Genomic DNA, 23,368 nt, shown 5'->3' on the forward strand with positions numbered 1-23,368 from the left:
CCTCACAACGACATAACGGGACTGTATCTGTAAACACTTGAGTGACCACGTATGTATAAATTACGAAGCACACTTCACACTTACCAACATTTACATAAAGTTACAAGTAAACAAAAGTGCTCAATGTCTAGTCGGTGTTGTGAATCGAAAACGAATTTTAATCGGTCAAGTACCCGCCATTGGCAACTAGTCGTTATAACGTGACATAACTGTAGAATGACGAAATTTTCATCATTAGCACTTAACGGGGTATCTTAGGACTACTTTTAGAACAAAAATATTTAAAAAATCCGAATTTTACGACTGTTGTCGTCTTTTAATAATGTTATTATCATTTAATTTTATAGACTACATTTTACGACTAATATAAACATGGAACTCCATTAGTCTTGAATTATGTCTAGAAATATGCGTAAAAACCAAATTGTTATGACAGTTACCCATTATGATTCTGCAAATCGTAATATTGCGGTTAGCTAACTGCATAAATGCGAAACGATCGATCAATAAGATATCAAATAAACATTAATGATCATTCACACTCAAATGTTTCCTAGTTACACAGAAACATGTCAACGAATCAGCGATAAAACAAAGTTGTGACAGTTCACACGCATTAACTAAAGCGGTGCCGTATTTTTGTTTTTATCAAAGAGGTTTTTTTCCTCAGTAATCGACCATCAGCCTTTATAGTCAGGGCCAGCCGTTGCACTGGCCAATTGTTCCAACATCGACACCACGGGTGAATGAGTATTCAATATAATTTTTTCCTCGATGATCTATCATAATTCATGAATTCACACAGTGAGCTTATTGAACAAAAACTAGTTGCGATGTCGAAATTAATTGTTGATTTATATCAGGAAGTTTTGGTCATCGAGTTCACGTGTGTTCTTTGGCTTATCTAATTTAAGATTAAATGTACAAAAAATTTAAGTTGTGATAACGTAGTTTTTGTAGTGACGAGTACCAGTCAGTTCGTGACATCACTTGGTACTAAGAATTAAGTTCGTTACAATATGACTAAGCAATGTTAGGATATTATATGTAGAGCACATTACTGATCATCATATATTTTTCCATCACGAATCTGAATATTGTAATATGCCTATAAGGTAGACAGATGCTAAAAACTTTAAAAAACATTGCAGGCTTCAGAAACCCCATGGAATAGATATGATAATTAACAAGCTATTTGTATATAGGTACCTATAAGATCTATGTACAAATGCATGTTAGCCATAGAAACCTTAACTAACTAGTCCATTTATATAAGCTTGAACAAGTGCCGGAGCGTGTGAATTATTTGATTGATAAATATTCATAAACATCATAAACATGCAGCATATATTACGAGTACAACTAGTTTACCTTAACCGTATCAAGGTTACGACGGAATCTGGTGGCATTAGCGACAAAAGAGCTTAAGGCACGAATTAATCCCGAAGAATTCACATGACAATAGATAAATAACTGACATTTATAAATTGAGGAAGTTTTAAAGAATCGTTACATCAATTATTGTGTGTCAATGAATATTTTTTATAATTGCTTTATTTATAGTAACGCCTAATTATGTTTTCCAGGATTATTTTTAGTCCGGTGTACAAGAAGAAAGCTCATTAACTTATCGCACGAACCAAAACATCTATGTTTGTCTTGTCGTCATCAACTGGTACTGCTCTGATTGCGATATTATCTCACAGTAGATCACTCCAGATACAGTATCTAACTATAATGCCCTTAAGTTTTTCGCAGCACGTCGTTACGCCAGCACTTATACGCCATTAACACGTATGTATTGCTCAAGTCGACTCAGACCTTGTCCTGCATGGTCGTGCTACTGACTCACCGTAAACTATGGGCACCGTGGGAACCGAGCCTTATCACAGCCTCTTGTGCGGATCAAACTAAACAATTATGAATAAGTTCTAGTCTATTGCCGTTATCTAATCGGATTAGCCTTTGTGTTAAATAATATAAGGGCTCACTGCTCATTTCCTAGGATGCTATTATTTCATTATCCTTGAATTCTACACAAAAGATACTGCCCAGATTGCATTGTTTTATTTGTTTTTCTCGATGAATATCTACAAGTGGTTTCTTGCAATTTATGCGTCAACTCCATGATTCTCGGATTCAGAAAAAATAACGATGACTCTACACTTTATTGTCAAAGTTCAAATCGAGGCTCGAATTTAAAAAATAAATAATCGAATACGTGGTGCGTGGTGTTGGTAAACAAAATGCAAGTTCAATGTATCCCTGCGGAGCGGCCTCACCGCGTGCTCCAATGTCAATGTCACCTTTCCATTGAGTCGGGCTCGACGCCGCGCGCCGCCGCTCCGCCCGACACCGAGCGCGCTGCAAGCTGCGTTCAACAACACGAAACAGGAAACGCTTATGCTAATCATAAGCTCAGATTTAGGCATTCCTTGAAATAAACGTGTTTTCAACAAAATTACATTTGAGTCATTATAATTTTGTTTGTTCAGCCTCAAAACTGTTCTCAGATATCAAAACCCATGACCGCGTAACTCTATCGCTCTATCCATAAAATTATTTACACTAAACCGGTTGAAATACCAAGAATTAGAGACAGGTTCTTAAATGTCCTTAGCGTTATAATTTGGCAGATTGTACTGCTTTCTTTTTGATTATATGTATGTCAGAAATATTCAAATAGTTGTATAAAATGTGGGTGAGGTAACGCGAATCGCGGTGGAATTCGGGCGGGTACGGTACATGTGCGTGAGCTTGCAACGCGTGGATTACACGACGAATCGTGCTAATACATTATACAACATGCTTAATCACTGGATTTGCGTCGTACTAACAAGTACTGTAGAGGTTTTTGAACTTCGTGGGAAGCTCGGTTCAAATATACCCAGAGACTCATCCGTCAAAGCACAAATGGAAACGGATAAAGTTTAGGCTCTTTGTTTGTTGTTCAAACAAGCATAAAGAATATTATTTGCAGACGTATTTTTTTGCAATAATTCTATTCATCATTCGAAGCTTGACTCGTTCGTGCAAAGTCTAAACAATTGTGCTTATTACCTCCACGTATATAACAATTATGAATTATGTATAGTGTATGTACGTAACGTGGCAGACGGAGGCATGATGAGACGCGATACACACAAGGAGCACACTCAAAACACCGTGAAACTGCCAGCTTAATCACCACATAATTGACTCTACCGTTGTACAGGCTTATAAGATTTCTTTATGTCGTTAAAACTTTTGAGTTAGCTGTAAGACTGTAATTACCGTTGAAACACATATTGTTATAGAATCTTAGAATTTCTTCGTAATTTACATAAAAATTGGTTCACAGGACTTAGAGCGAATGTGGACAAAGGAGTTTTTGTTCTTTTATGTTAACAAATAGGTTTTGGCAACGTTGGCTTGCCGAATTATGTTGTTATTATGTTTTCTTAAAGTTTGCTTTGCATACAAAATACCCGTAAAATTTGTATTAAAATCTTAACTTTAAATCAATATAAAAAACACGTAGAGTTCTTTAAACTCCGCTAATAAATCTCAATAAAAATAATGATGATTGCAGTCATTTACCCACAATCAATGATGTATTTTTGGTTGCAAAAATATCAAAGTAATCACTTTACTTTATAAAGTTTTTTATTCAACGTTTTTTGGCGAATATAAATATTTTGATTTGAAATTGCATATCAATATTATTATTTACTTGACCATAACGTAACTTCACACCAAAATCATGCAATTTGACAAAATTTTAATAGAATGCGGAAAATTGTATACGATTGATTTGCTTGTTTATTTCACAGAGGTTGTAAAATTGTGGGACATTGCAACTTTATTGAAAAAAGCCGCACAATAAATCATGTCTACACCCTTTTAAGCCCATATTTTAAATCAGAATAATTGATTACCCTTAGATATTCCTAACAGGCATTTATTTTAATGTTTTGTAGGTAGTCGTTGATACATCACCGATGTAATATAGTGAATTGATGCCAACGCGAAGCAAATAAGCTTACATCAAAATAAATTTCTTGAGTAGAATCGAACTTGAATAATAAGTTCTGTAGGTTTCAAAAATAAATGCTTACATACCTATATCAAAGCAGTAATCCTCACAATTCATTTCACAATTTTGTTACCCGTTTTCAACCACGTCAAAACAATATTTGGTAAAACGAAACTTTTGTATGCTCAGTTCACACGTATTATTATAATGAGTGGTGGTAACCGTTTCCTGCTGCCGAGTGGATGATTAGCAGGCGTCGTGACGTGACCGGGCGTCCTCTCTGGAGGATCCGTGGCCTCGTGTGACGTCAGACCAATTACCCACGTTTGCCGTGCAGTTGCGTTATGTTATCTAATAGATATGCACGACCGAGACGATTAATCACTACACGCATCGATGTAAACAATATTTTTAGATTTAGGATGGGTTTACCCCACCTTAAATTTGAATCTATTTGATTTTTGGTATGGTCTCCGGTTCGAAAACGTGTTACGGTACTTATGCACCGAATTACGAACGCTTAGCTGATTGTCATAGAAGTGGTTTGTCTCGCATTTTGTTACATAAAAACTGTTGTGTATTTCATTTATTAGACAAACAAAACCCGAGCAAAGTTCTTCATTGCAAGAATTATGCTATTCCCAAACATATTTAAAGAAAAAATCTGATTTATTAACGTTCCAAAACCCCTAATTTTCTTAGTAAGTATACGATCAATTCTGAATTAAGTATTTGGGTTACGAGACCTCCTCGATCGTAAATATAGCAAATTACGATAATTTACATACAGAAGAGTGTCCAGAGGCGATTGACAAGTTGTTCAAGCTTAAAGACCGTCTTCATTCGTCAACCACGAGTTGGCCCGAAGCCCATTTTTAACGGTCGATAGATAATCTGCAAACCATTGATGGTGTAACGGTTATGTAGCCTGATTTATTTGACTGCCGTGAAACATACGTAAGCTTGACTTTTTACTGTTTAGTATTTAGGTTTTTATGTCATTAAGACACCTGTTTTATTGCGAAGATTGACGGTGATTTGTCTGATGGTATTTGTTGAAGATTTGTAGACAAGTTCAAGGCATGTCCAAAGAGTTACTTAGAGTCAAACATAGTCTAGAAGGTTACTGCTTCTTAAAATTCGGGGTTGAGTTTTCCATGAAGTTGTTATTTTTCAAAACCTTCAGACGCCTTCAACAGAATTAGGAACAACGTGCCTCAGAAATAATGTGACTAAAGTTTGTAGAATTTTGTACACTTTTTTCACTCTAACTCGTAACTCTACCTCGGAGCCCTAATCCGCTCTGTTTCTCTATTTAAAACTGCAGTCAACTATAAGATAGGCTTAAAAGGCACTTATTTATACCAAAAAAATTACTTGGCGAAATGTTAGCACACTCATCATCTTCAGTACAGCCCTTCTGCAAAAAGAACCCAGTACCAACCTATATTACTCGGTGCTCACGTAATTGTCGGCGTAGTTAATGGCTGACAGTGTTGCATGACGTGCGTGACGCGCTACCGGAGTAACTGTACTGTCAGAGGTACCTTACTTGTCGCCATGTTCAACAGTGTGCACTATGCATTGTGTGCTATATGCCATCAGCTGGTGACTAAGAATGCAAGCAGTTTGAATAGTTGAAAGAATCAAATGCTTTTGATATTTGTTGTGTTCATAGCCTTATTTGCGTTTTACCTTTTTTATATTCTTGCTTCATTTACGTATACATAAGAATATGATAGATGCAAAAGTTTTTAAGAATCGGGAAAGGTGTGTGTGTATTTGTTAGCATTTCACGCAAAAACTTACGAATGGATTTTGATGAGATTTGGTAGACAGATAGCTTGAAATATGAATTATCCTATAGAATTCTTCTACCCACGTAGAAATCTTTTCACGCAGAAAAATTCGCGAGCAGGAGCAAATGTTAAGCAAGTTTCCTCTTCTCAATAAAAATTAGGTCACGGTCCACCAACCTAACTAAAAGGATATTGAATCCTTAGAGATGCAAGTTTATTTCGCCTCGCTGCAAAATTATGAACATGTTTCTAACAAACTAAACTTTGCAACATCCGATACTGCACGCGTATAGTAATATTGAATTTCGTCTCCAAAACTAAATTCCTTTGTTTATATTGTAAATAAACTTATACCCTCTTATTCATAAAAATATATGAAGTTATGAAAGGCTTATAAAGTGTTTTGTTTCTTTCACTCTTTAGCGAAATGAAAAAGAGAAAACATATTTTAGCAGATTTTTAACTAAAATAGGTTTATAGTGTGTTTATGAATAAGAAGAAGAGTTATAAGTTACGAAGTCATAAAATCTCTTCGGGAAACTCACTAGTTGTATGACAATATGATGAAATATTCAAGGCTTTTTTTTCCGTTGGTATTCTGACACAATTCTTTGTTCAGTTCAGTGAATCTATTCAGTGCCATGCATCATCTGAAAGTAAAATGGAGGCGAGTACTATGCGATATTGGATTCACATTCGACAGTTATACGATGAAATTATTTTTGACAATATTTATTACTGTAGTGGGTGTGATAGTAAGTATATAATGCTGAATACTGCCGATCGTGGGTGATCACGAGGTCTTAGCTTAGGTTTGGGCAAAGTGGTGATTGTCTTTTTCCCATTTATGTTATAATACTTCTCAATAGTAGCCCGGAGTATATGCTAACTGGCTCACATCCTACGACATGGGACTAACATAATAGACGGCAAAACCTAGGTGTATTTCATAACCTTTGCCTAAACCTTTGCATGATGATATGTATGTATGTATGTACGTAAATTTTATGTATATTGTGAACTAACTTACTTGAGTGCAGAAATTCTGCAGGAGTGCGGGTCCCGCACATTAACTAACTAATACCAGTAGGATAATAAACAATGGTGTACTTACACAGTTTGTTGCATTTGTAGTTGACTGGCTACTTGAGCGCCGGTTCACTACACATCGAGCTCAAAACTAAAACTGTACAGCTGTACCTACATACTGTCTTACTAATAAGCGTCATGTAGGCATTGATTAGTTATGCAGTGTTTTGTCTTTTTCACACACATACAGTTTCAAAATTGATTGAAAGTGACAAAACAATCAGACCTTACAGAACGTTTATTACTAAGACAGTTTAGGTATTAGGGTACGGGTGTTTATGTTTCTTGGGTACAATATTTAGCGTATAATTTATAGAGGTTCTCGGAAGACGGAAAAACCCTCAGAGAGCAAGATTGATGAAAATGTTTATCCTTAGAAGCGTCGTTGGGGTACTTATGTTAATATTTCTTTCAACGCGAATAGTCTGTAAGTAGGGCTTTTATATCTATAATTTTCGGCACCACAACTTTGCCCTTCCTGGAAAATGTTCGTGATCTTCCGACCATTACTCGAGATAAAAGTAACTTATGTCGTTCAAGAATAATGTAGAGTACTTAAGGTGGAAAACAGTTTGGAAATGGTTTAGATGTATAGATTTACACGGGCCATAAAACAAGTTTTACTTTGTGTAATGTTAGTGTATATAATATATGAACCTGTACTGGTCATCTTTTGCTTCTCTCACGCCAAATAAAATTTGGCGTAGTTGTAGATAATACCTTATAAATTTGAACTTAGTCAAATACAACTCTATTTAAGCCAGGTATTTCAATGAATACGAACATAAGGTAGAATACAATAAAGATAATCGTACAGTAATACCAAAAAAGGTTTTTTATTTACCTTATGATCTTAAATACTAAAATATTATCAGAACAACTGGCTGCACTTGACAATGCGCAGTAAAACTAGTTTACATACATTCTTATATTTGCATGTTATCGCACGTTGGTAACGCAGTCGTAACAGTGACTAGTGACTTACCGCTACGGCGACAGACATGCCCTACATATACAGATACACATAACATGTCTTCTACCACCTGCTATTTAACTACAGTAGCTCGAATCTCTACTACTATCAACTACCGACAACCGGCTTGTCATCTAGAAATTTGGTATGAAAATCTGATCAGCGCCTCTGACGGGCGTCGTAGAAACTTTTTTGGCAGTACATTCTAAATGACAAAATGTCGATAGCTAGCCGGTTGTCGGTAGTCGATAGTGGTAGAGAATCGAGGTACAGAAGCGCGATTCTGTGCAATCGTTATTGTCGAGTATCGAAATTTTGACATTTAAAATGTACGGCCAAAATAGTTCTTACGAAGCCCGGTAGAATCGCTTAACAGATTTCCATGTAAAATTTCTCGATAGCTAGCTGGTTGTCGGTAGTCGATAGTAGTAGAGAATCGAGCTACAGATTACATGCTTCAAAGAAAGTGGATGTTATGTCAAGTGTTCACATGTAGTGATTGAAATTCCTACATGGATGTGAAATTAGTGTAATCTTGTTGATCGTTCTTAGTCAATGATGTCTAGTGTCGAGTTACGCTGGTTATTAAGTCTACAGTTATATTGATCTCTCAAGAAAACGTATCTAAAGATTAACGTTAAAGACCTAAACTTAGGACCTAAAGACTAAAACCCTACTTGTTTAAGATCAATTTATAAATCGTTATAAGTGACACCTTTCCGACTATGTGAAAGGGTTAAGTAAGATAGCGTAGAATTATGACATTTTTATAATAAACATAAATTAGCAAATGATAGAAAATGTACCAAGTTTGTTTTAATTTCTCATTATAATGTTCACAAATAGATATAATTTTACATTTTACTAGTGTACTTTATAACGTAGAAAAGTACAATTTCTTATTCTAGAAGCTTCTTCCATCTTATTTCTTACTGGTGATAAAGTTCGTAGATTTGTAATTTCGTACGTGACAATTTTTACGAAGTCGGGAGGTATAATTTTGAGGTACGGCTTTAGAAATTTGTATGAATACTATTGAATACCTTACTACAATATGTAGATTGGATAAGTTTGGTTGTGGGACGTAGGTGTTTGTACAGTTGCACCTTTGGTATTAGGAATAAGGATACGAACTATTACTACAAACGCAAGTTCATGCGTATTGTTGCGTATAAAACATTTTTAAATTATAAAACATGGTTTATAAATTGATTTGTAATAAAAGCTCTGTAGTTTAAACCATAAATTATAATATTTCGAGCAAAATTCCGCTATATTACATACTATAAGATTTAAATCAATGTGTTAAGTTTCCCATTAACAATAAATATTAAGAGTTTGCCACAAACAAACCTTTCCCTCGTCTTCCGACTCCGTAATAGGTAATAATATAAAAACTTTTGTTATTGACTAACAAAATCGCTCATTTGAAGCAATAACAAAGTTGTAAATAAGGAGTCGCCCCGGGACCCTAGCTCGTGTCTTATTTATTTCCTAATATTACATGCATTTATTTTATCTGTTACAACCCCTATCCGGGTTGGGAACATTAGAAAATGGTTCTGTAAATTTGAATATTTCCTTGTAAATAAAGTCATGAAATTGTTTTCTTATGATAACAATTTAATATAAAGTTGACAAACCTATTTTTTTTACGAATATTTTTGCAGAGTGCGACATAAGAGTGTTGTATTGTTTTCGAAAACTATTTATCATCACTAACACTATTATTTCATATTTTTTACAGAGTGTGTTCTACAAGTTTACCGTGGCAAATAAAACACCATAAAACTATTCCTTATAATAACGCTCAAGTAAATATTCCGATCATTATAATCGTGCTTCGCCCACAAGCCCCACATGTATGTATGATGTATGTATATGTGTATGTAAGTCGTAACTTTTGCAAGGTCTGGGGATCAAGTGATCCATTATCGGCAAGGGAAGCGAGGGATGGATGCCTTTGTCTTGTAGCAGGAAGAGTGATACTACACTGTAATATATGTATCTATCTATTACACAAGCACATCGTGTTGTATGCCGTGATATGTGTATAAGTATATGAGCTTTTCAGTAGCTCGATTCTTTACCGCTATCGACTACCGACAACTGGCTAGCTATCGAGATGTTTTATACGAAAATCGGTTTAGGGCCACTACCTTAAGAACTATTTTTGCAGTAAATTTGAAATGTCAAACTCTTGATACTCGACAGTACCAACTGTAGAGAATTGTGCTACGGTACAGCATCGATACTTGTCTACTGAACATTTGCTCAGCAGCGCTAACTATACCGTACCGATACCCAACGATGAGACACATAAAAAAATCTATTAAATTTATTATCTATAAAGAGTAATAAAGACTGAGTTTCCAGTATCTTAAGGTGTATTTTTGCTATCTTTAACTTGAAGTAACTGCCGTACCTATTTGTTTGAAGTATGGAGCGAAACAATCAACCTCAACGAATCGTTAACACAATACAAAGTGTATAGACGCAAGTAACAGATCTATATTTGATCAACAGGTTAGTGACAAGCCGCCCATCACTCAACCACACCGCCTCACTCGTGCCCATCATATATTTTTTATCGGCAACAGATAAATTATTATATTATTCGTACTCGCAAAAAGTGGACCCGCACCTCAATTTTTTACCAGCCCATAAAATTCGTCACGCAGTAATAGAATCGTCGTTACGCCTAAATATTTTTACTACGTCTATATTTCTATCGTGAAATTATAAGTTAAGTTAATTAACATACAAAATGGTACCAAGTCTAATTGAAGTATGCATCGAATTATGAGTGAGCTGTCGGATTTGAGAACACGTCTTACGGTTTGAATAGCAAACTAAATATCCCGTTAAACGAAGGAATGTCCCATCGAATACTCAATGAGATTCTATTGAATTATATCGTAGGTACGTATTATTACATTATAATTGTTGTTATTGTTCTAAGTTGTAGCTGTTTCGTTTGTTTGTTCGTGAATTTGATTCCTAAGTAACTTCTTGTTCATACGTTTAAGACTTTTCCGGCTTTATTATTATTAGGCTTTTAATTCACACTTTGCGCACCGAACGATTAATGTTGTAAAAGAATTAAAACGATCATGTATTTTACTTTATACTGCTTGAAGGTAGAGCAAAGTTAAACATTATAACTCATTGCTATCGGATTTTTCTGTCACGAAATGCGCAGTAACAGTTCCGAGCTGAGAGTAGTGTAGAGGGCAATAAACTCGTCTCATTTAACACAGGACATGTCAAACTTGCAAAATGTTAGTGCAAAGTAACTATACAGTACGATGACATGCAGGTTTGATGTTATCGACACTTTATTAGAGTTATAAATGCAGCAGCTCTGCCTATTTCTAAGCTTACACAACGGAAGCTCTAAACATATTTGAGGGAAATTTTATTGCCGGTAGTTGACTCAGAGAAAGACGTATTTACCTTTCTATTAGTCATGTATTCGAATTTCGGAAATTGAGAATCGATTGACAAAAACCCCGATTTCCATATGACGTTTCCTTCCCCTAGCATTGAATATGAAACCTCATGATCTATCACACGACCGCACCTGTCACCAATCTACCACTTTAACCCCCGGTTTCTGAGGTCCATTTAGCGGTAGTTTATCTATTCAATAGTGTCAAAAGTCTTATAAAAAAACTAAAACTAAAATACTCAGAAACCGGGGGTAAATCGTTTTTAAATTTCAAACTATAGATGATAGAATAGAGAACATATATCTCCTCTCAATCCATACAAACCTAATTACAAGACAACCTCATGCAGTTATAGTTTGGCTGAATCTGAACGTGGAACATCAAACACTTGGCAAAGTTCTGCCGACAAGTTACTCTGTGTACATCAGTGTGTATTTTCCTCAAGTTAATGTAACACATACATGTACTATTGAACTATTATGATAGTCCTACTAATATTATAAATGCGAAAGTTTGTGAATATGTATGGATGTTTGTTACTCTTTCACGCAAATACTCCTGAATCGATTACGATGAAATTTGGTAGACCCAAGACCCAGAATAACACATAGGCTACTTTTATCACGCGGACGAAGTCGCGGGCGACCTCTAGTTTATTATATTATTGAACTTAATTACTCTAAAACTTGATCATTTACGCGTATTGTACCGAAGCAATTAATTCACCAAATAAATTAATTATAAATCATAACGAGTTTTGAATAACTGTTTATATCAATTAATTAATGATTAGCTACCGCTCGACTTCGTTTACGACTTTGACTGTTTCCCGCTATTAAATATGTGTGATAATTTTGTCAAAATGCGGTATTTTTAGAGGCAAAATATTTTTTCCTTTAACTTTCCTATATCCGGGGAAAGACCCTCGCTGAGAAGTAATCCAGTAGGTTACGATTTGAAGCTTTTAGAGATAGAGGCAGACAAACAAACTTTATGTTTAAATATTATTAGTATAGATGATTGTATGTCAATCATTACAATCAACATGTGGAGATGAATAACCGTTAATTTGTTGATTATTTTATTTATTACTTGCTCATTACATAAAATAAGGAAATAATAATACATATAACTTCTTATAAATATGCGAGTAATTTATACAAAATTACCCGATGTAACCTTGTATACAGTTAAATGTACAATTACGACATATTATACGGTAATATATAATTTATCTTGATCGTCTTATTCATTTAAATAATATAAAAAATAAACAAGTAATGCAGCAGTGCAGAGTGCATTCGTTGATGTCTTTTTAAGGAACAACGTGCGCGCTACGAGCGTATAATGCTAGTTTTATTCAAATCATGTTTTGACAACCTGTCGTTGTTAGTAGTTTATTGGTTTCGAGTAGCAATATTTATTATTTATTACGGCATTTTGATAATAATCAACAATATTGATATCTTTTATTACGGTGTCAATGTAATTTTAATACACTGTCAGTTATAAACTTTGTTATATTAATATTCGTTGATTAACATAATTGCAATTACTTTTGTATAAAGTTAGATAATTACTTATGAAATACCCTATTTATTGTATTATTTGTGAACTGCAAACTTAACAGCAATATATGTATTTCAAAGGATAATTTCAAACGTATCTTAACTGTATCGAATGTAACTGTAAAAAGATATTTACCTTCTTATACGACCCCAAAAAGAGCACAGCACGTTCAGGAGGAACAGTTCAAACGTATCGCTTCAACAAACACTCAGAACACTTGGACAAAGTCTACGTTATATCTGTTATTCGGGAACAACTCCGTAGTAAATAGTCTTTAGTCAAATATTTCGTTCGGATATCGAATGTGTGGAGCATCTGCGCGCGCACCCGCGCACCTTTACGGTCTCTTCGGATGTGCGGCCGCGCTGCACTTGAACGTTGAACTGGCGCGCCAACCCGGCCGCGAGCAGACGCGCGCCTCGCCGAGCAACCTCCGCGCCGACAACACGCTCCGCAACTCCAACGGTTCACACCATCACACGTACCGACCTCAGCAATTGTAGCGCAAAATATGAACGCGACCGATACACACCAAACCGCAGAAGCATTTTGGAAACTGTGTTGTGGTGAGCCACCTTCCAGCGCGATAGCTTAATTGATCGCTGTTGATCGCGATCTATCTATGGTAACGTTATAGGCGGTGGAAGTAGCTGTTTCTAATAGATATGCACTAATTGTCATCGTTCTACATAAATAATAGCCGTAACAAACCGCAAAACGATGAGTGAATCAGCACTTACTCAGGACTTGGAGTCAGACGGCGTCGAGTGGCCGACATATCAGTGAGTTGTATGCAACATTGATTCGGTCGGTTTATCTGACAGAAGCCTCCGATCAGGAATGTTTTAGTCGTTTTTGCGCTTACGTCTTCAAGGCGGACATGTAACCACTTAAGATAATTAGGAACTAATTAGCTTAAAAAGACAAACTCAGTTGGAGACATGAATTGGTTCCCACAAGATTAAAATTGGAAGTTAAATATTTAAACAACGAGCAGAAGCTGTATGGTAATTGATATAAATATGAATAATTAATTTCGTTTCGTTACAACAACAATGAGTGTTATCAACAAATCAAAGCATAGCACAGCACACAAGCTCGCAAGGTCTCCGAATAAAAAACACATACGTAAAGTAGTTGTTACGTTAAATTAGCTCGGTAGACAATAAAGGCATACTTGAACGATGGTGAACTCGTACTCAAATAATAATACATAATGATATAGTGATGTACTTGACGTTGCGTCGTGTCAACACTGTTTTTTCCCCTGATATGATAGAGCAAGGTAATTGACAGGACCTCGGTTATTCTTGCAATATGTATAGTATAGAAGCATTTCCATTCATCAAAAAATAAACCAGGATGAATAATCCTGTACATAAAAAATACAGGCAATAAAACTATTACGTTATGATACTAGTGCATCTAACATTTTAAAAATGATTCAGTAAAGTTAAACAAGGATTTTACAAAAGCCCTGAAAGAACATGCAATATTACGCGATCGTATTAACAACAAATGCATAAATCGCGTAATTAAAAAATAAACCAAGATATTTTAAGTAGCAATAAGCAAGGAAAGTCTTGGTAGTAAAGGTAGTATAATAGCGACATCCTGTGCGTGTCCTAGGCAGCCAGTGGTCGCGGCGACCGGGCATCGAACCCTGGACGCTGGCCGCACACCGTCGCGTTAACAACCACGCACACAGACACGCTGTGATCACGACTTTAAAAATACCAATAAAAATATATTGGCAAGAATGTCCCACAGTGCGATGAGCTCGGCAGATGATGCGCCGTACCGACCACCTCACTCTACATAACATTGTCTTTACAAACAAAAAACACTTAACTAAAGTAAAATACGTGCGTATCTTATTTCAAAAATAATAAGTGTGAATATTCGCATAGAGTAAACGAGAAACGCAACAAATATACACGCAGTAATGTTTAAAATGTCGATAGTTACTTTAAAAACACGATTTTGCAGAAGTGTTAACTACTATATTGCGTATTGTTCTGACGGTTTGATCTGTAAATATTGTCAATTTATTCTATGTGAATATTAAATCGTATTTTAAAAAGATTTGTGCTCTATCAGAAGTATTCAGATTACAGTGCACGTCGCACCTAAATCGTTGAGGTTTAGCCATTGAACGTTTATTTTCTGTAGAGTGCGGGCCTTACATCACATAAAACATGGTTGCTTCAAACCCTTATAAAACACGAGTTTACGCCTCACTGACCATAAAAGTCCCTTAAAATTTCATCCTAGCGGCAACTCCAATAAAACTGCCTTTAATAATATTGCAAGTTTATTCTTAAGTTTCTAGGAACTAAAATTGAGCATGTAATATATCTTAGAAACTAAATGTACACTAAGTTATAGCGAAGTAAAGACTCGACTCAATGAGAACTTAAACACAAGTTCAAGTCAACTCGAGTCTATCAACCTCGATATTATTAATTTTGCCGAATATTCTAAGCACCTATTTCACGCGGCATATGCCACTATCCAGATAATTACAAAGTATTATTGCTCTACAGAAATCACTCTTTAAGTAAAAAGACAATGACATTTAATTTGTTCACGCAAGCTCGACCGCCGTGAAACAGGCTCTTAGTACAACAATAAATACTTATTCTACGTAGAAATTATTTGAGCATCAGTATTGTTTCAGTCAAATTTTCTATTTATATTCAATCCGGGGTAACAAAGATATTCGTTATTATATCAAAGGTCTAATTAATATTTTGTTGAATAACACCAGTTTTGTAGAGTTATACTATAAATGAAGTGATGGAGTAATCTGTGAGGCACTCAACTAATTGTGTTTACGTTTGCAGAACTACTAGTCTGAACAACTTTACCGTTCGCTGTACCAACCCGACGCGAGTTGTGACTCACTGTGACAACTACAAAGTTTTCTTTAATAGACCTATTACGATCAAAGTTAAATAGCGTCGTTTGATTGGAACGACATTATAGTTAATGATTACATTTACCATCAAACAACCGTTATCAAACCGTTTTCACATATATCGACTCGTCGTTACCCCGTATTAAATGTTACAAATACTAATATTACTTGTTATTCCTCTTCGTAATGTTTCGATATGGCGTCTAAGATGAATTGGAAGGTTCTAGGGTTAATCCAGCTGATGCCTGAGGGCAGTTCGCTTTGATCGAGACTTCTAGCACTCCTACCTACTGTGCGCTCGAGGAAATAGTCATCGTACTCTCTGTCGTAGTCCGGTATCACAGGGTTGAACTTCGCGTAGTAGATAGCTGACAAGCAGGCGTACAGCAGCAGAGCCGCAGTGAACAACTGAAATTATAAAAGCATATAATATAAGCATCTTTCATCTCTTTTATCAAATAAGCCAATAGCGGAAGACTCATCCAACTTTATATTGCAAATCCCTTATCTTCGATCCTTACTTTGTTATTTAAATTTCATTTCTCTTATGAAAGTATATATACCCAACGTGTGTTTTCCTTGTTAGTCATACGCAGGACATGTTAAACCGAATATTCGCTGCCTCGTCTCACCCAAGTTGATTTTTTAAATTGACTGACAAGCAATAAGAGGAAAACGAAAGGGAAAAAAATATATGCTCGTTATATAGACATACTCATCCGATTTAGTCACTAACATTATTTTTCTCTGCCCTTTTTTTCAAATACTCCTTGGGTTAACCCCACCCCTCGGTTGATTGCACGAACTTAAAGTGATTGGGGTTTTTCTAAATGTCTTGCCAACATAACTACCGCCTAAAGCTGGTGACCTAAGATCTTTAGTACTCTCTCTCGGCCCTACCTGCGTGACCTTAAATTTATCTGAGGCAGGTATTTCATTAAATCAGGAAAGGCGGTTAATATACAGATAACGGGTGAAAGAGACGAATGGAGAAGGAAAACATGTTTCACCTTCGAAAAGCTAGGCATATAATTGAGGGAAGGATTGAGGATGTAGTACTATCATAATGTGGGCTATAGAGATCAATTAATGTTTTCTAATAATAAGTGAATATTGAGATAAACAGCATAAGTTGCCTACTTTAGAAACATAAAGAGAAATTTCTATATCTAATGTACGTATACTGTACATATACATATACAGCTACATATCTAACACAGAAAGATCTTGATTAACTCAAGATAGGTACTCGTAAATCTACTCAGGCCCGAGCCGCGGCAATGTTCAGCGTTGTAGCCATTTAGGCCCTCTAGTTAGTTTATATGGAGCCCTTACATAAAACAAAACTTTCCTCCTTATAAAGCTGGTACACAAGGAATTTCAGTCGTGTAGTTAACAACGGTCTGTTCTAATGTGAGCCGCTCTAAAAGCCCTGTTTTTAACTAGTAACTGGATTGCTTACGATCATGTATGGCTTGCGTAGGATAATATTACTGGTGTATTTCCCACAAGTATAGAAACAAAGGTGCTATATTCATATTTTTACTAAATGTTGCCGTCTAATCTTGATGTACGGAAAACGTGTGGAATCATTTCTGGTCAGGGTCCAAGGACTGACCGTACAGATCTTTCCTATCACTGTATTAACATGTTAAGCTAATTTTTAATGATGAGTTGGTGAGATACCAAAAACAATTATATCAATAAAATAAGCTTCTGGGCGAGATCATTGAAATGAATCAGTCCTATTGAAACGTTCGTCTGTAGGCTATCTATTCACAAATCTACTTGAACATTTATGTTCAGCGAGGCTTCGGCCAGAATATGAATAAGCGCGGGGTTCATTACCGCGACCCGCACGCGGCGCCCCCGCCCCCCCCCCCCGCGCCTCCGGAACTACTCACATCCTCCCTCCACCCTGCCGATAATCGTGACCACCATTTTGAAACGTTACGTCTTGTTTACATGACGGCGCATCTACCAATATCTATTAACTTTTATACTTGTTAATCAATGGTGATTCTGAAGGTGAGAATACATTTTCCTATATAAACTTCATACAAAAAAACTCTCGACGATTTCTATTTATGCATGGTAGTAATCAAATAATGGATTTTATTGTTCTAGTTAATTAAGACAAAAAGTTTTTTGGATGCTATTTCATGTTAATTATTACCTCCGAATAGTAATGCAGGAAGTTTTTAGATTTATCTACCCTTTACTACAAACGTACACATTGCAAGAAAAAATCAGGAAACATTTAAAAGAAGAAGCACTTAATCGTGGCCGTGGAATAATATCACGTTTCGACGACCATTCGATGCGTTGTCAATAATCGCTCTTGTTTGGTACGAACAATAAATTAATCTTGGGAAATAATTGAATGTAAACAAGCCTTACGTTTATCTAAGTACATGTATTGTCGAGACCTCAATCTAGGAAATGGTTGTCTGTAACGACATTCGCAAGGTCTCGTTCGACTACATCGCCCTGCGGCGACGGTCATCGCATGGCTGTATTCAAAACTATGTCAATGTTATGTCTTCTAACTACCGGCTGATCGTTAAATGACAACGTAATACTTCTTTTTCTTACAAAATTATGAACAAGAATATTTTTCGCGCTACGATGCGCTACGCTGCGCTTGAGGTCGAATCTATTTTTACGCGTTCAGATGAAAACGGGCGGAGGTGTCAAAAACAAAGGAGACATGTTTTTGCTCCCGTGTTGCATTTATGGAAATGGGCTCGTAAATGTTTTTGTTTGCCATATTCAAACGATTCTGCGGCGGCGTAGAATACATCAAATGCCTATACAAAATACTATGTTGCATTGCATCATTTGCATGTTTGAAAACATTTATTTCTTTATTTGTTCGTTCGTAGTAAGTAACCTTTTTGTTGGAGTTGTTCAAGCTGCCCTTAAGAATTTTCTATAGGGACCATTGTTTCCGTAATTTACGCGCCATAAGGACTTACTCCTTAAGCCTGAAAAAAAGAATCAACGAATTGGATATAAAATAATAACGATAATGATACTTACTTGGAAAACACTCCAGAACTTGAAAGAGCCTTCGTTGATGATCCAGTCGTAGTAACCGGCCCAGGGGTCGGTGTACCTGGGCTTGGGCTTCATGGTGGTCGTAGTCTCGTGGTGATAGTGATGATGGTCATGATCGTCATAGTAGTCCTCGAACCCTCTGCCGCTACCCACTGATGAGTTGTCTGATCTCGTCCGTCGTAACTGGAAAGCGAAATATATTTTTTATAAACTCTCAAAACTCCTTCTTGATATCGTGGTAATTTTGTTAAATATAGTGTTTAAAACAGGTAATTCTTTCTGTTAATAGTAAAGAAATTAAAGCAAACGATGGACAAAACTGCTAAGATCCTTTTGTTCAGAGAAGAAATTTGCTGGAAAGTGCAGCGTGAAAAACGTATGAATGTGTCTACCGAAACATACTCATAGTTTTTAAGATTATCGATACATAGAATACGATTAAAAACAATGAAACAATTTACTTACGTAAAAATGTATCTGTTCAACGGTATGCTAATAATTAATTAATGTTCATTGTTAGTCTTAATGCTTTTAACTATTGAAAATCGGTTTTATACAAAGGCGTATTCTCAAGCTTTGTACGATTACTCATAGGGCTCAGTGATGATAGCGATGCGATGACCTTTTGAAAACATCCTGGTTTTGTATATTGTACGTAATTATAGTCCAGTTTAAATAAAGTGGCAAACAGCACGATTTGTAAATTTACCGATGAATCTGTGTGCTGAATGATCTAATCTAATCTACATAATAAAACGTAGAGAAATATCTAAAATATTGTAAATTAAGATACCTTTGTAGTAGATTATACATCAATAAAATATTTTGAGGAATATGATAGAAATATGGGAATCAGTGCAACGAGGTGCATCGCGAATAAGCTAAGTCCATGCAACTAAATCTCACTCTCAAACAGGGTATTATTTTTCGTAAAACTTTTCATAATACGCTACCAGTAAAGGCTACATTTAATCTAATATTACCGAAACGGGACTAATTTGACTGGATTCTTAGTCTGGGATTTCCACCACGCATGAAAAATCGGTCATGAATACATTTCCTGCAAAATAACTTGTACGAAGGACCATGTTTCTAATAACAGAGATACGCCGTGACAGTAACTACAAAGGAAACTACCAATACAATACAGATTATGAAGTAATTAAGTAAAGTAGGCGTTACAATTCGATTTACACTCGCATGTCAACCACGCCGCGGATGGTTGTCTAAACAATCCGGCCTAAACTGCCAGTTAGCACTATGTACCGGTCACCTAGTTCAGCCAGTACCGTATTATGACCTTCTTTCATTTTTCCGCCTCATGCCATTCAATATTCAGATCATTTCAGATGCTTTCTTCACGGCTCATCTGGATTTTGGCTAATGGATTAATTGACGCGTGCTATCGGTGGATGATTTATGTTGAAATGTTATTGGAGATAACGTAATTTTAGTTCGGTTTAATAATAGTGTTACAGGAAATAATTAGTCTACGTAAAGATTTCGCTAATATTTTATCTGTGGAACATTATTAACATTGAATAACAAGTATAAAGCCTAGTTTAATTTACTTTTCTGTCTTTAATGTACGGATATGAATGAAGCAAAAGAAGTTTGTAATGACCGTACCAAATGGCTCTGGTCTCTGCCTACCCCTATGAAAAGGCGTGATTTAGTTGTGGCGTTACAGTTGAGAAATACACACATTATTATTCCTACAGTTCGGGTATTTAAATGGCTAAATTGCCGATTAGTCCTAATATAATCAACTATCTATGACTTTAATCCACTTTTGAAGGCAAAGAGTGAATAATATTTTCTTCGTTTAACGCCATTTATCATGAATTGGTATGGATTACAATTCTCGAGGTGTCTGCATTGAAAAGGGACAGAGCAGTCATTATTCACCTTGTCACCGGCCTTACTTTTGGCCTGTCTGAAAAGACTGACTGAAATCGGAATAGCTAATTTTGTGTTACTTCCAGTAAAGCAGTAAAATGTACATTCATACAATCAGAAAAGTTCAGAACTATTACCACTGAAAAACATTGACTATGCATGTCTAGAATATTGTATCATAGCAAATTCAAGAAACCAATACTGCTTGTTTCAAAACATCAGTGTAATGCTAACAGTTGACGTACTATCTCCCGGCCGTCGTTACTGATAATAAAATCGCCTCTGTGAACAGCAGACGAAGCAACTGCCGATCACGAGGTTTCAGGATCGATTCCCGGATCGGGCAAAGTTTTTTCCAAAACTATCTCGTTTTTATTTATAAGGTTTATTTGTGCATGGCGAACCGTATATTGAAGCCAATATAGATGAAGAGGAGTTATATATTAGGTTGGGGAAAAAGTCTTATCGCATCGCATCTAAAGAGATTTTATTGCAAGTTTATACATACTATAATGCGAAAAGACTTTTTCTCCGACCTAATAGAATAAAGTATCGGCTTACCGGGATAGCCGTCGCGTTAGTCTTCTTAGCCTGAGCAGCAAGGGCTCGTTGCTTGTTCACGTTTCTGACAACGTCCAGCGCAGTCCTCATCGCAGTCAGGATGAACTCTGATAACGGCATGCCACTGCTGTGCTGCACCACTGCGTCTTCCACCGGCGGAGATAAGGATTGACTTGCCGACCCATAACTTGAACTGGAACTGTGGAAATTTGTTGTAACGATTAGGAAAATCGTCTACGAAATATGGAGTTAGATAAAGTTGCAACTAATTATTAGTGAGTAAACTGAGGTTTTTTTTGTGATTTAGGGACTTGAAGCAGTACTTAACAGTCTGTTAGAAAATTGTATTGAAAGAAATCTGAAAGACTGCTAAAGAATAGATGCTATGGGATATCCTTTAAAAGTTATGTAGAACTATACTCACAAAGTTACAGATTACAAAAACATTATATAAGCTTAATTAAAATATTATTTTTCTATTATAAATAGTCTTGTACGAATAATAATTTCAGTGACAATATATTTTAAGGGCACAAAATATTGATTTAAATTTCAACCAAGAAATTGACTTACCGTAGCGGTATATATTTGTACTTGTACGGCGGCGTGTACGGCGTAGCAGTGTCGTACCGCAGAGCTGCGCGCGCGCCGCCCGCCCACAACGCTAGCGCCAACGCGCCTATCCACACCACCCCATGGCAGGTCAACACCAACGCACCCTTAGACACCATCTTACAACCCCTAAGACTAATACCAAATATATTTCAGTTTCACTTTTAATATAGAAAATTGATATTTAAAGACTGATGCTCATGGTCCGCCGGTGGGCAAGCTACTGACAGACTTGTGATGTTGCGCCCCAGTTAACAGTGCAAAGGGAACACTGAAATATGAATACAGTAAACATACCGTGCGTGTATTGCTCCTAAGTGACGTGTAAATTTAATTTGTAGAGTTGACACACTAGTGAAAGCTTGAGACATGGACGCCTTTAATAATAATATAAACTTTATTGGAGACTGTCTCTAGAAGAAGAAAGAGTTGTAAGGTAATATAACAGGATTACGAGTTTTGTATGAATAGTAAATAGAAAGTAAACTGTTTTTAACACTTCTCATGTCTTTACTCCTGACAGACAGTACTCTTAATATTCCCGCCAATGTATTTGTTTTCTCCCTTTGCGGTATTTATTTCAGCGCTCAGTTGACATAATTTATTAGTAACATTTTTACTAGGAATCCCCCGAGACGTCGTCTGCTTTCGTACGCTGTCTTCGTAATTTTCCTCTGAATGACAGACGTTGAGAAGTATAAAAGTTAATCATTTCGAATATGCTGTATCCGTTTGCTATATTTCTGTAAAAATCGTTGAATTATGGAATAATGGAGTGTGAAGAAAAACTTAATTTAATTACCATAACTAATTTAACATTTGATTGCTGTGTTTCCTTGATAAAACTATTCGTATATTCTAAAATACCTTGATACTTAGCTAAACTATTTTTAAGTAACGTCACGAGTCATCAGGGATAGGTCATGCTAAAAACTTCCATTTTCCGCTATGTTAAGATAAGTCAATAAATAATAATAGCTAAGAGTTCTTCGATAAATGGTATGGCGGGCGAACGCAAGATATGTCAAAACAACCAATATTTAATGGCGGAAACTGTCGCTAAGGAGGTATCACGAATACATTTTATATTAATCTCAGTATCAAAAAAACTAAATCTTTTTATCCTGTGCCTCGATTCTCTATTACTATCGACTACCGACAACCGAACTGTCATCGAAAAATTTTATATGAAAATCTGATCAACGCCTCTGACGGGTGTCGTAGGATACATTTTGGCAGTACATTCTTAATGTCAAAATTTCGATAGCTAGCCGGTTGTCGGTAGTCGATAGTGGTAGAGAATCGAGGTACTGTATTTAGTAACCAGTGGCTCGATTCTCGAGTTTAACATTTAAATTGCAATAATTGTTCCCACAGCGTCCACTAGAGGCGCTCATCAGAATTTTATACACAATTCCC

The 23,368-nt window shown here is 36.1% G+C and overlaps 2 protein-coding genes across 3 annotated transcripts in view; both read right to left on the reverse strand.

Moving 5' to 3' along the window:
- The window catches only part of LOC142975112 (uncharacterized), a 47,365-nt gene extending 34,080 nt beyond the window's left edge, over positions 1 to 13,285 (reverse strand). The window contains exon 1 of one of the 2 annotated variants that reach the window (XM_076117802.1): positions 13,033 to 13,285. The gene's annotated coding sequence lies outside the window, so the exon portion shown is untranslated. The remainder of the gene's footprint in view (positions 1 to 13,032) is intronic. The other variant, XM_076117810.1, reaches the window with a different exon arrangement.
- A 1,930-nt stretch (positions 13,286 to 15,215) lies between these two features.
- On the reverse strand, positions 15,216 to 22,144 carry LOC142975640 (uncharacterized). Its single transcript, XM_076118664.1, has 4 exons — positions 21,911 to 22,144; positions 21,338 to 21,536; positions 18,860 to 19,060; positions 15,216 to 16,225 (listed from the first exon to the last, which is right to left on the reverse strand). Exons 1-4 carry the CDS (start codon positions 22,066 to 22,068, stop codon positions 15,989 to 15,991), a joined length of 795 nt encoding a protein of 264 aa, XP_075974779.1. The 5' UTR covers positions 22,069 to 22,144; the 3' UTR covers positions 15,216 to 15,988.
- Positions 22,145 to 23,368: the final 1,224 nt, after the last annotated feature.

This window comes from Anticarsia gemmatalis, chromosome 1 (genome assembly GCF_050436995.1).
Source record: "Anticarsia gemmatalis isolate Benzon Research Colony breed Stoneville strain chromosome 1, ilAntGemm2 primary, whole genome shotgun sequence".
Classification (NCBI taxonomy): domain Eukaryota; kingdom Metazoa; phylum Arthropoda; class Insecta; order Lepidoptera; family Erebidae; genus Anticarsia; species Anticarsia gemmatalis.